We start from the raw sequence: 14,491 nt of genomic DNA on the forward strand, positions 1-14,491 counted from the left end.
GAGGTAAAAAATATTTTATTACTTTTATCGATGACTGCACAAAGTTCTGTTATGTCTTTCTTTTAAGAAGTAAAGACGAAGCCCTAGAGGCGTTCAGAACCTATAAAACAGAAGTTGAAAACCAACTTGACAAACGAATTAAAATAATTCGAAGCGATAGAGGTGGAGAATATGGTGCACCGTTTGATGAATTTTGTACAGAATCTGGCATTATCCATCAAACAACGGCGCCTTACTCACCTCAATCAAACGGTGTTGCCGAACGTAAAAATCGGACACTAAAAGAAATGATGAATGCCTTGTAGATAAATTCAAGCTTACCTCAAAACTTGTGGGGAAGCAATATTATCGGCAAATCACATTCTCAACAGAATCCCTCATAAGAAAAATGATAAAACTCCATATGAACTATGGAAAGGCCGCGAGCCATCGTACAAATACCTGAAAGTGTGGGGGTGCTTGGCAAAGGTCGAAGTACCTAAACCAAAGCAAGTAAAGATCGGACCTAAAACGTTCGATGCGATATTTGTCGGATATGCCCATAATAGTAGTGCATATCGTTTCCTAGTTCACAAATCAGATATTCCTGATATACATGTGGGAACAACCATAGAATCTCGAAATGCGATATTCTTTGAAAACGTATTCCCAAATAAAAAGGGAAACATTGAAAGTGATAACAACGGAAGTTCAAACAAAAATGACGTTACCGAACTTAGCTGTTATAAAAGGACTATTGACGATCAAAGTGAAGAGCCATGTTATAGCAAACGGGCTAGAGTTGAGAAATCGTTCGGGCCAGATTTCATGACTTTCATGTCAGAAATGGAACCAAGAACATTAAGTGAAGCTCTCTCTAGACCCGATGCTCCAATGTGGAAAGAAGCTGTCAATAGTGAAATTGAGTCTATCATGAATAATCATACTTGGGAATTAGTAGACCTTCCTTCTGGTAATAAACCATTAGGTTGTAAATGGATACTAAAACGTAAGTATAAAGCTGATGGATCAATTGACTAGTATAAGGCCAGACTTGTAGCCAAGGGGTACAAGCAAGAGGAAGGCCTTAATTACTTCGATACATACTCACCGGTGACAAGGATTACGTCCATACGAGTGCTTACAGCACTGTATGACCTTGAAATACATCAAATGGATGTTAAGACTGCATTCTTAAATGGTGAGTTGGAAGAAAAAATTTATATAGAGCAACCCGAAGGGTTCATGGCTCCTGGGAATGAGAAAAAGGTGTGTCGACTTGTTAAGTCGTTGTACGGACTTAAGCAAGCGCCTAAACAATGGCACGAAAAATTTGACAAAGTAATGCTGTCAAACGAATTCAGAATAAATGAATGTGACAAATGCCTTTATGTGAAAAACACACCTGAAGGCTATGTAATTGTCTGTCTATACGTAGACGACATGCTAATAATGGGCAGTAATCATGATGTAATCATGACTACAAAGAAAATATTGACCAGAAATTTTGATATGAAAGATATGGGTCAAGCAGATGTTATATTGGGAATTAAAATTCTCAGGACATCAGAAGGGATAGTTTTAACACAATCCCATTATGTAGAATCTGTATTGAAAAAATTCAATGCGTACGATCTCTCTACAGTGAAAACACCTATGGATCTAAGTCAACACTTAGCGAAAAACCATGGTGAGACCATATCGCAGTTGGAATATTCTCGGATAATAGGCAGTTTGATGTATCTCACAAACTGCACACGTCCGGATATTGCCTGTACGGTCAACAAACTGAGTCGTTTTACGAGTAATCCAAACGACACCCATTGGAAAGCATTGATGCGAGTTCTGGATATTTGAAATATACTATGAACTATGGATTACATTATGGAAAATATCCCGCTGTATTGGAAGGATATTGTGATGCTAATTGGATATCAGATACAAAAGACTCCAAATCCACTAGTGGATATGTATTCATGATCGGTGGGGGAGCAGTATCTTGGAAATCCACTAAGCAGACTTGCATTGCTCGGTCAACTATGGAATCCGAGTTTATAGCACTAGACAAAGCAAGTGAGGAAGTCGAATGGCTGAGGAATTTCTTGGAAGATATTTCGAGCTGGAAGAAACTTGTGCCTACCGTACTGATCCACTGTGATAGTCAATCGGTGATTGGAAGGGCACAGAGTAATATGTACAATGGGAAGTCACGACATATACGTCGTAGACATAATACCATTAGGCAGTTGATCTCGAATGGAGTGATTGCAATCGACTATGTTAAGTCCAAAGATAATTTGGCGGATCCTCTTATAAAATGGTTGAGTCGAGATCAAGTATACTGCTCATCAAGAGGAATGAGATTAAAAATCTACAACTAAAAAATGACTGTAGCGGTAACCCAACCTTGTTGACTGGAGATCCCAAGATCTTGGTTCAATGGGACAACGAAGTTACAGAAGTTGTGGTCCAGCACATTAGATAGTTTATCTCTATCCCAATCCTAGGATGAATTTGTGCTGTCCTACCTCATGTAGTGAGGTTAAGCTTATGCTTTTAGTGACTTCTATACCTGATAAGGTGGGGTATGGTAGGATACTCTTGATAGAAGTGTCACCTATGTGAGTGTGAAGACAGGCCGCTTCAATGAAACACTCATGAATCCAAGATGGTATCCATGGCCGAAACGGAACCAACCATGAGAACCTAAAGTAGGTGAGATAGATCTCTGTGTGGGTGTTATTGTCTAAGTATACACCAACAGCTGAGCAGTTCAAGACATCACTGCGCAGCCTAGTATACTCGATAGCATTTCACTACGGAAGGTTCAAAGCCACAAGCTACCTCTCCCGATGCAGTGACTTATCGATTGGACTCTTGAAAAATGTCAGCATGCATACACGTATTGCATTAATTTCCATTCATGTGGGGGATTGTTGGATATTGGGGCCTTAAATGGACCAAAATGATTTAGAGGAAGGAAGCCATCAATTGTTGAAAGTCGTAATTGACTTCAAAATTGAAATCTACGATTCGCGTAGATAGATTTAGACTATTAATTTGCTCAAAACCGATTAAGGGTGAATGAGAAATTAATGTTTAAAGTCAACCCAAAATAACATTTGTTATTCATTAATAAAGTGCATAGGAGAATAGTCCCACATCGGAAATTTTCGATGTGTATTCTCTACTTATTAATGAAGATGTGTTAATGGAGTTAACACAAAAAAATAAAAGGACAGGTGACCCCTTAGCCCAGGGCGAGCAGGTGCTCGCACCTGTGAGCCCGCCACCCGCCACGTGCGCACGTGCGCACGTGCGCATGTGCGCAATGGGCGCTTTGTAGGCGCACTTTGCACTTTGCACTTTGCACTTCGCACGTACGCATCGTAGATATGATGGATCGCTTGTGATGCGATCTAAAGCATTGGATCGGATCGCAAAGAGTAACGATCTGACGGCCTGGGATGAGGCTTGATCTGAAGCATCGAATCAATGGATCCAGATCCGATGGCTGATGACAATAGGCGGGATCTGAGGGTCACAACTCCTCAGATCTGATGGATGAGATTGAAGTGGGCTTGGTGAAGGGTTACAACCCTTCAGAATAGATGATCTAGATCGATCCAGCCCAAGGAACACATCCACTCACCCAAAGGACACTCAACCTCTTCGTTCAGTATAAATAGAACCCTCCAGATGATGGAATACTCACTCAATCTTCTCTTCTCTTCCTCAAGCATTCATCACATCTTGTGCATTCAAGAGTACAAGAAGTCTACTAAAGGTTCGCTGGTCTCGGAAGTCGGAGTGCTACGATTCCGAGACGTTCGTCGTCGTTGTATCTTGGGAACGAATTGCAACAATCCGTTAAGCACCGTAGCGGAGCAATATCGTTTACGGAGATAGTGTCGAACACTAGCCTCGACGATTAGTTTGCATACTCCAGAAGCTACCCGAAAACAACATGTACTGCATGATTATTACTGATAGATATATCTTATTATGCATGTCTACTTGATACCCACTGAGTTCTTGAACTCACTCTATTGATTATTCCTTTTTCAGGTTGAAGTCGTCAGGAGGTTCCAGTTGCTAGTTCCCACATCATGTCGACATGGTTCTATTTCGGACTTGTGTTTCCTTGTTTTGTGAACTACAGACTTGTGATATATGTGTAGTTATTGAACTCATGTATTTTATATCGAGTTTTTGGTACTCTACCCATGTTTTCCGCTGTGATGGTTTTTCATTGTGGGTTGTGCTTTCCTTATTGTAGTGGAATAAGTTTTATTAAACTGCGTGGTCGTGTAGTCAGCCGGAGGCTGTATTATTATAAACTGTGTGGAATGTTTATTTATTGTATTGTATATGTTTCGGTCGTGTTGGCTAAGGATTGAGAGACCCTAAGGGATGTGTATTCAAGTTTCAGATTGTCACCGGTACAGGGGAGATGCTGTCGAAATTTCACCGGCAGAGACTCTTCTGGGGCGTGACATGACTACTCTATCTGGCCGACCACTTGGCCTGATCTGCTGATGGACCTTATTACTCGCTCGACTGCACTACCCGGTCAGCTGATCTGCCCAGTCAGTCACTCAGTCTGATCTGCGACTCGGCCGCCCTACCTATTTGGCTACTCTGCCACTCAGTCGCTCAACCCGATCAACTGCTTTGTTACTCGGTCACACTACCACTTGATCCGATCAGACGTTTTGCTGCTCTGCCTGCTTGGTCTGATTTGTCGCTCTGCTTACTTGGCTTGATTTGTCACTCTACCTGCTCGGCCGCTCTGCTTGCTCGGTCACTCTGCTCGCTTAGTCGCTCGACCGCTCTGTCCACTCGGCCACTTTGCCTGCTCGGCCGATCTGTCCACTCGATCTCTTTGCCCACTTAGCCAATTTGCCCGTTCGATCGCTCTGCTCACTCAACCACTCAACAATCGACACTTGATAAAACTTAACCTCTGTTGATAGCTTAAGATTATCAATTTAGATAATCTCAATAGATAAATTAAATTTAATTTTATGTATTTAAATTTGACTATTGTTTTTAAAATCTCTAGTAAATTGTCTAATAAGTGTTTCGTGTTTATTCATAATTCATTTTACAACTGAAACTTTTTTTTTTTATGATAGTCCATGTTTATAAAATAATTTCTTTTCACTTTTTCTTTTAATTGGGTTCTTTTATATATATATATATATATATATATATATATATATATGACCTAAAAACACAGGCTGCCTTACATATATATTTCACATATCATAGATGGGGAATCATAGACACGAGCTAATTACCAATGCTATCTTTTTTTTTTAAAAAAAACAAGGCTATCTTTTTACGGGCCACTATAACCTATGTTTATAAAATCATGATCCTGGATCTTCTAAAACGCTGAATTAATTTTGGATCGTGTAAGATGATTATTTGCTCTGGAATCAGAGCAGGAATAAAATAAAATTTTTAAGAAATTGTAATTTTTAAGTTAGATTCAACTACAAAACTTATAATATATCAAATCAAAATCTATTTAGAGATCTATAGTTAATTATTAGGTGAAACTTGTAATCATTTAGTTTCATACTTAAAAAAACATTGTTCAAATTTTTTTCAGAGATTTGAAATTTTTTTATTATCTTTTAGACTATTTATAATTTAAGTTAATTATTTTTATCCTTTACAAGTTAGGATTATTATTCTGAGATTATTTAAATATCTATTTAATTATTTTTAGTTAATTTTTAATTAATAATATTTTATCATTTTTCTCTCCTAAGTGAGTTTTTAATACCTATTGCTTGATATTATATGAACTGACGGACTTTTAAAAGGTTATTTTCAATGTCCATATTCGAGTCAAGTGTTTCATTTAGTTTCCGCAACATCTTAATTTATTTACCTTTAAACCTCCAAATCCCGTTAATTGCCTGGAATATTCTATTTGGCCCACCGAGTTGCTTGACCAAATAGCTTGTCGAACCATAGTGTATCCTTTAGAGCTTTCCAATGTAGGCCCCTTCCTAAATTGCACTGAAATGTTCTCATTATGATAAAAGATGGATATGTTCATCCCTAATACTCCCGTCAATTCGTCTCAGGGTCAATATGAAGAAGGTAAATTACGGATGATTACTAATTTTTGGAATAGTGACTAGCACATAAGAGAGATATTTATCTCGACTTTACCGAGATTCGAACCCCAGACCTCAGTGTGGTAACATCTCATATGCTAGCTACTAGACCCATCCGAGGGGACGCACTGAAATGTTCTCATGGTCTATCAAATTGTTTCACCAAATGTCTCATCAAACCGTAGTATATCCTTTAGAGCTTTTAATGTAATCCTCCTAGAAACAGATGGTAGGTGTATATTATCTTTATGTAATAGTTAGGGATTGATTCTTAGAAATTAATAATTTGAAGTTTATTTCATCATACATCTAACGTTTATGTATCTGTATTTATCTCTTTTCATATACATGAGACCAACACTAGAAAAATCATTAAAATAGTGAAACTTTTGTTTAGAATTTTCCATGTGTCACATTGAAATTATTCAGCATGTAGCCCTAGATAGTAAGTGAATGAAAAATTTACACAATGAGCAGAGGATCAAATCCTACAATTGACAGGGCGTAAATCCTTGCACCCTAGTATAACTCATCTTCTTATCTATCTTACCACTCAATCACCGTGATTTACATTCGTCATGATGGTCCTAGGCAGACTGACGGGGGGTGAGCAAGACTGACGGGGACGCTGAGGGCGAGCGTAATCGCTTTTTGCCCAATGAAATTACTCAGTGTAGAAGAATTGTTTCCCAAATCTTTATCAGTTGAAAGTAAAGGTGCAACCGAATTGAACGGGTTCGTGAGTTTTTTGAGCCGGCTCGAAATTCATTTAATTCGTATTTAAAATTATTGAATTCGAACCGAACTTGAATATGTTCGAATATTTTTTTGAGCCAAATTCGAATCTATATATTTTGTTTGATTATTCACGAGCCGTTAGCAAGCTGAACTCCAATTGAATTCTAATTATTTTTACATAATTTTCACTTAAATATATTCAAATTAAGATTCAAATATTCAAACTAAATTCGAATTTAACTCATTTTGAATTATAATTCAAATGTGAGAGCTCTAACTCCAATTTTATTTCTAATATAACTCGAGTCCAAACTATTTATATTTTTAAGTTTATATATATTGATCATGTCCGAAAGCTGAATCAACGGACGCCGGGCACGTGGCGCTCTCCAGTTGCTGACGTGGGTCTTCGAATGCTGGTACAAACTTCCGGCGATCCTGCAAAGAAGTCGGACCGGGAAGGGGTTCCCGGCGACGACCCTCCGACGCTCAAGTCAGGCAAGCTAATTAACAGTGAAGAAGTGGCTCCCGAAGTTGTAGAACGCGTACCTCCGACGAAGTATAAGACTCCTTATATAGAGCGGTGAAAGAGCTCACACACACCTATCGAGGCAAATACGTGTCCTCAGCCCATACCTCGATATGTATTTGTCAGAAAGCTTACCTGACACCATACTGCTACAGTCCAGACACGTCTTCGATGGAACAGCAGAACACCTTGCCGCCAGATTTGGAGCATGGCCTGGTCATAGGACTTGACAGCTGTCATAAGATGTTCCTTGTCTTTCTCTCCCTACTCCATGCCGGGGCGTCCGGCCGGCCGGCACTCATCTCCCGTCCGGCCGGCCGGCACTCACATCACGTCCGGCCCTCCATATGCATCGGTATGCTGGGGAGATCCTCGGTAAGGTGCTATGTGGAGACTGCTAGCAGTATGTTACTTTATGTCTACGGCCGAACATGACTTCCACTCGGCCCTTCGTTACTGTTCAATAGAGCGCCGGAACCCCGACTCCTGTCGGGGCGCCTTTTATCATCGGTTATTTACCGGTCGGCCGTCCGGGAGGTCGGCCCATCCTTCTCCGGTCGGCCGACCGATCCGCCCTTCTCCGGTCGACCACCTGACCCTTTGACTTCTACGTGGCGTTGACCCCTCAAAATAGGGGTCTCCTATTCTAACCGCCGGATTATATATATATATATATTAATTCAAATTCAAATATTAATATTTTTATATTATTCGACTCAATTTAATTTATTTGTACCTCTAATTGAAAGTCGGAGACGTACTGGTTGCATTAACGGCCTTGTCTCGGAGGCATGGAACTGATGGAAGGTAAGTTCTTGCACTATCATCGTGTAAGTACTTGGCACCCTGAAAGCAAGGAACACTAATTTACTGAAATTCCTTTACTGGTACTCAGTTTAGAGAGTGTTTAGTGCAGCTGCTTCTGTCGTTTCTGGTGGATTCCTTATCGAATTAAAGGGGTTAGGTTACTTCAGAAATAAGTGATAGGGCACCCACCCTACTGCTGAGAGTACACTACAGGGTTAGGTAGGCTAACCTGCCTAAAATCTGAATTGGTGGCCTACTGCTGCGGTTATGAATAAATATGATTGTGTTTAGTTAGATTAGCATGTACATATGCAAATCGAAGTGTTGCGTGGGTCGGACTGATTTTGACCTAACTTGACAAGGTACCATGGATTGTGCTCGGCATGGCCCGCAGGTCACGTTTTGTCTTATCCCTAACCCTTGCGGCTTGCTCATTGTACTCAACCTAGTGTGGTGGGCTCGAGTTATGGTAAGGTATGACTCGTTGATATTCCTCTCTGTATCTATATAATTTGTACATCCCTCTAGCTTCATCTTCGAATCTCCTTCATTGCGACTAATTGCGATAAGTGACTCTGACCTGTGTCGCGATATTGAGTCGCTCCGAGTGTCGATCCAAGCTCAAAAAAAAAAAAAAAATCAACCAGTGTTAATTGACATAAAATAATATTTCAGTAAATTAACAAACTACCTAGATAAAATTTTAGAATACCTAAATTATTTATCCAAGTTTTTAAATTATCAAATTATATATCCCATATGTATTTTATCCCTCCACATTTATTCTAATCGATTGTTACCGGTTACCGCGTAACAATCAATTCATGATATTGTGCATGCATCAATATAGTGAGATTTCGAATCGATTGCTACATTATAGTAATCAAGTAAAACATTTGATTTATGTTAAAAAAAAATCAAGAATCAGATTTTTTTTTTTTTTACATATTTGTGTTAAAAAATTACTATTCTCAATATGACGTATGAAAATGACATTTGAGAGTATGAATATAATCAGAAAAATTAGATGAACATATAAGACTTGATTTTATATCATTCTGAACTCTCTAGGTGCATTAATCGATTTTGATCAGTTCGGTCAAAACTGATTGATAAACTTAGAGATTATGACAGATTTATGTTATATATATTTGTCTAATTTTCTTGATTATATTTATGCACTCAAACGTTAATTTGACATATTATATTAAGAGTATTGATTTTTTGGATACATTCATGTTTAAAAAATCACTGCTCTTAATATAGTGTGTTAAATTGATATTTGAGGATATGAAAATATAATCACGAGAACTAGACAAACATACAGAACTTAGTTTCATATCATAGAGAGCTCGAAATGACATGGAACAAGATCATGAGTATTCGTCTACATCAATATAACCAAATATATTGAGAGCAATAATTTTATGAACAAGAATTAAATTTTAAAATTTAATTTTAGGACCATAGAATCATTCCTAATCAATTGGTACATACGCAATAACAATCTATTGGGAACAATAAGAGGGACAAAATGGGTATGAGATGTTAATTTGATAATTTTAAAACTTAGATATGATTTAAATATTTTAAAACTTCATCTACATGGTTCGATAATTTACCCATAATATTTTGTTCCATGAGTTATGGTTACCAGCCTTATCCTGCCAGTATAAAAAAAGCCAAGCTAAGCTGGCCGACAACATAAATAAATCTCGTCTTCAAGCCTTCTTCTGTTGCTCTGCACCACTTGCTCTCCCCCACCACATGACGAAGCAATGAAACTATTAATTGTTTGCCCTTTTCTTTTCTTATTCTGCCCAAGACAAACACATCCCTTGCATAATGGTATGCTTCTTGGATTCCCATGAATCTTTTTTTTTTCTTTTATCTTTACTCCCAACTACTGCATTCATGCCAGTTTCTTTTACAAAAGTGACTCACAAAAAAAGAGGCACACATAAGGAGTTAGGCCCAATTGGATTGATGTTCTATCGGAAGTGTAATGGCCATCACAGCACCATCTTATGATGTCCTTCAACAATGGATGTCGATTGGGAGAAATACACAAGCACAAAAGAAGAGAGAACCTTGGTTAGTTAGATCAGTGAAAAAGATAATTCAAACACTAACTCTTCAACTAACTCCTCCATCACCCGCCTTCCAATCTCCTTGCTCAGTTCACACACTTGCAGCCACCTTGTTTCATCCGATTTCCTTCCAGCCACCTCGTCCATAACTAACCTATCTGCCACAATGCCAATGTGGCCTGGCTCCTCGGGCACCCACTTATTGCATACCAAACGTTTTCTGACAATTGACCAGACTTGCTCGGCCACCGTGGCATCACCATCTCCGTCTTTCCAAGGCTTGTGGTGTCGTCTTCGGGTCCATGGATATGCTGCGAACAATGTAGCCTCGCTGATGTCTATTAATGAAGCATTTATGGAGTTGAACAGCAGCTTCCGGCAGGAGTGCTTCTCTTGGCATTTCTTTTCCTTGTCTTCCATGTGCTGGGACTCATACAGTAGAGATGGATTCAAAGGACTGTCGAGCGAATGCCACCCTTTGTAAACCATCCTCTCCTCGCTGTCTAGTCCGGAGGACAATAACAAGTTCTGGAGAAAGACAAATTGCTCTTGCTCTTCATCTGCCTTTGTGAAATCCATTAAAGGATTCAAGGACTTTGGTGATGCCAAGTCCAAACAGGAGATGTAACCCGATAATGAACGAGCAATGGATGCAATTGGTGGGGACCTAGAAACTGCTGCTTAATTAGATTGGCGTTATAAGCAAATTCTGATAGAGTATGTGCATAACTAAAAGTAGAATTGGGTGTGTAGTACTTAAGTGGACATCTAACAGTAGTACCTCCCGATGCCAGAGACAAACCAATGTCGAGATCAAATTGTAATGTTGCTTGAGAAACTGAACTGCTGTTAGACTTATTCTGTTGTTCTGCAAAGTTTCCAGATGTTTGAGATTTTTTGACAGGAGCCTGCAAATCATGTGCACCGCAATTAAGGAGTAAAAAGAATGATTTAGCAATCTATGATGAATTATAGATAAAACACAAGGGATTCTAGTATAGCGTCCTGCTACATAAAGGAAGAATAAATGAGGGGGGAATTTCTTACCTCAGGAAACATTAAGGTTTCAGTTGATCTGCCATATGATTCATCAGAATCACCTAGGGTTTGTTGTGTGAAAGCAACGTTAAAAGATGATAAAACATCACCAATTGAGGGAACTATAGAATGCTTGTATCCTCTTGGCTTTTTGCTTCTAGATAAGAAAAAACTTGAGATCTTATCCTTCAAAGATGACCTATTATTTGGCTTGTGAGCCACTTTTCGAACAGTAGCTTTGGAGATTGAGTAACTAGACATCCCACCATTAAGTTCATCAGCTCCATGAGTTGAAGAAATGGGGAGAGACTTCGATGTAGACAACTTCTTCTGGGAATTTTCTTCAGTGTATTCATCCTTGGGACTATTTTTTGACAAAAGCACAGAGTGCGCATTCAGGTCATATTCTGCATCAAAGTTAGAATGAATAAGTTCCCCATTGGTTCTTTCTTTCTTCAACTCGGGAAAGGCAAGCATCTCCCCTAATGTGCTTGTGGATCTCTTCGTGTATCTTGGCTCCTGAAAATTGCCGTTTGATGCTACCAAAGCTAGCTGATCTGAAAGCTTTTTCTTGGTTTCTATAATAACCAATTCCGGAGAATGCGATGATTGATCAAAGGATGAGGCTGATAGTGGACTGCCGCTTCTATTGATGCCCCAAGAACACTCCGCAGCTGAAGTTACAATCTCAGAGTGGCTTGCACTTTCAACCTCATCTTCCAAGCTTTCATGACCAGTGCATCCATTTGATAATACAGAAGACGACATGGCCTCATCTTCTATGTTTCTACCTAGGCTTTCTTGGTCCTGCTGCCTTAAACCCTCAACTGCTTCTCTTGAACTTGCTGATTCATTGCATGCCAGACCTCCACTAGAGCTACGTAATGTTGGGAAGTTGTTGGCAGGTATAGTCATTGTGTTGTATGGTTTTCCAGGGCTAGGCTTCAGTATAACTATCCTTGTTGGCTGAGACAAAGCATCAGGTCTAGCCTCAGTGGAACTGGTGCTCCTGTGATGCTCATTTGGTTTTCCCACACTTTTGTCAGAATCTGATAGTCCCAGTCCTTCCAAGGATCTGTTAGCTTTCCTGTCCATGGTATTGGAAGGTTTCAGCACAGTAATACGAGTTTTCTGAGAAGGTTGAGAAAGGCTCCATGGGTCTGTTAGCTTTCCTGTCCTTGGTTCAAAGATACATTTTGTGAACAGTGAGTTTGGTTCTTCCAGGAATTTAAGGAACAAATCTCTGTTTGAGTTCAGAACCTCAACTGCATCTTGGAACTTTGAATCAAGAAGCTTGCCATCAGTGGCCAAGTTTTTTGCTTCTATGAACTTCTCCCGAACAAGGGCCATTTGTCTCTGATATGAATCCTCATCATATCTTAACTTCTGCAGCGACTGCTCTTCAAACCAAGTATCCTTTGGTGGTTGATCTACTTCATATATATATCTATACTCTTCTTCATGTGTCAAAGATTGAATCTCACATGCCATTGGGTTCCCGAAGTAGTCACCCTCCTCCTGCTGTTGGTACTGTTGATGCTCTCCCGCCAAACCATTGCTTACATTGTTATAGTTTTGAACTTTTGCCTTGCTTGTCACTGAATTCTGCTCGACAACAGCCGGTGCTATCTTTCTAGATTCAGTATCTCCCGGCATTTCCTGAGATACAAGCATATTAATTGGTGTTCGATCCCAAATTTTATTAGCATTTATCTATGGTTAGGTACAAATTAGAATAAATATTATTACAAACATTTAAGATTGCATACTTGCTTTCCTTCTATATTCTCCACGACAGGATATATCGACCTCATTTATCTTATTGGATCATAATCTTTACCAGCTGCAAAGAATTAATATATTGATATTAATAGCAGCTGAGTATAGAAATTACAGTTCATCCTGATCAGAAATTTCAATGTAGAAGATGTAAAAGAGGAAACTTTACATGTGTGAAAGAAAAAAAGATAGAACAATACGTAATGATGAAACATTGTGATAAGGATGGAATAAAAAGCAGGAATTTAAAGCATTGAACAAGAAACAAGCAAAGGATTCCGCACCCACAACGACAACAACGATAACTATTACCAAAGAAGCGATTTCATGCCTTTCTGAAGGGAAAAATACTCGAAAATTATGGGGCGACCATAGAGATCCCTCCTGCTACAGGAGTTCTGGAATTAGTCTTCGATAGAATAAAAATCATTCACAAGGAAGAAGAATGATGCAAAATGAATAGACTGAGGAGAAAAAGAAGAACCATTGACGATAAACAAAAAGAACCAACAAATCCGTCAGAGGCAATTTGAAAGCAAACAGAAAGAACAGGAAGACAGAAGACTATGCTGCAATTTCTTAGTAGAAAATGTGGCTTCTTATGAAAAAATTGCAACCAGAAAAGCTAAACCTAAAGAATGATTCCGAGGAGAATCGCTAAAAAAACACATCTAGTAAACTACCCAGAAGCTAACCGAGCTCAAACATCATCCGAAATGTCAACAGATTAAGCGGAAAAACACGAAAAAGCTCGCCCCTTGTTCCACGGTCACCAAGAGAATAAGCAGTATGCACATCAATCACTCAACGTAATTGTTACAGAACAGTGGCAACCAGAAAAAAAAAAGGTGAGGATTCACGAAGTGCTCAAACTCGGAGCACACGAAGCAAAATCCACCGCCGAAACACCCACGGGAATGCTGCAATCCTCCTGGCAATGAGATCGGAGTCCAAAAGGAATAAGGAAGAAAAAAAAAAAAGAGAGAGAGGCGAGCATGGGTCAAAGAGAAGGGAGAACAGGTAAAAAAAGAAACAGAGATCCATGACCGACCTCACTCCCTTCCGGCTACCGCCGCTGCTTAACCTCCAATGCCACCGCTCTCTCCGCCGCCTGCCGCCGTGCTCTCAATCGCTGCGTGGAGGGAGAGAGCGGAGATATGAAGGCCAGCGAATTGGTTTAGTATGGAGAAAATTTCACTTTGCCTCCAAAGGTATCAAAATTTCCAATTTACATCTTTATAACAAACGGGAGGATGCCATATATCATTTACATTTTTTTTACATTTAATAAAATAAAATATTCATCCTAACAAATTTTAAATCTAAATATTTTTTATATTAATAATTATTTATCTATCTATATTATTTATTTACAAAAAAATGTATATTTTCCC

The 14,491-nt window shown here is 39.1% G+C and overlaps 1 protein-coding gene across 1 annotated transcript; it reads right to left on the reverse strand.

Moving 5' to 3' along the window:
* Positions 1 to 10,223: 10,223 nt before the first annotated feature.
* LOC122036243 lies at positions 10,224 to 14,304 on the reverse strand. The gene is made up of 5 exons (XM_042595510.1): positions 14,149 to 14,304; positions 13,088 to 13,161; positions 11,328 to 12,977; positions 11,062 to 11,188; positions 10,224 to 10,954 (listed from the first exon to the last, which is right to left on the reverse strand). Exons 2-5 carry the CDS (start codon positions 13,130 to 13,132, stop codon positions 10,290 to 10,292), a joined length of 2,487 nt encoding a protein of 828 aa, XP_042451444.1. The 5' UTR covers positions 13,133 to 13,161; positions 14,149 to 14,304; the 3' UTR covers positions 10,224 to 10,289.
* Positions 14,305 to 14,491: the final 187 nt, after the last annotated feature.

The sequence above is a fragment of the Zingiber officinale genome, unplaced genomic scaffold (assembly GCF_018446385.1).
Source record: "Zingiber officinale cultivar Zhangliang unplaced genomic scaffold, Zo_v1.1 ctg135, whole genome shotgun sequence".
In the NCBI taxonomy this organism is placed as follows: Eukaryota; Viridiplantae; Streptophyta; class Magnoliopsida; order Zingiberales; family Zingiberaceae; genus Zingiber; species Zingiber officinale.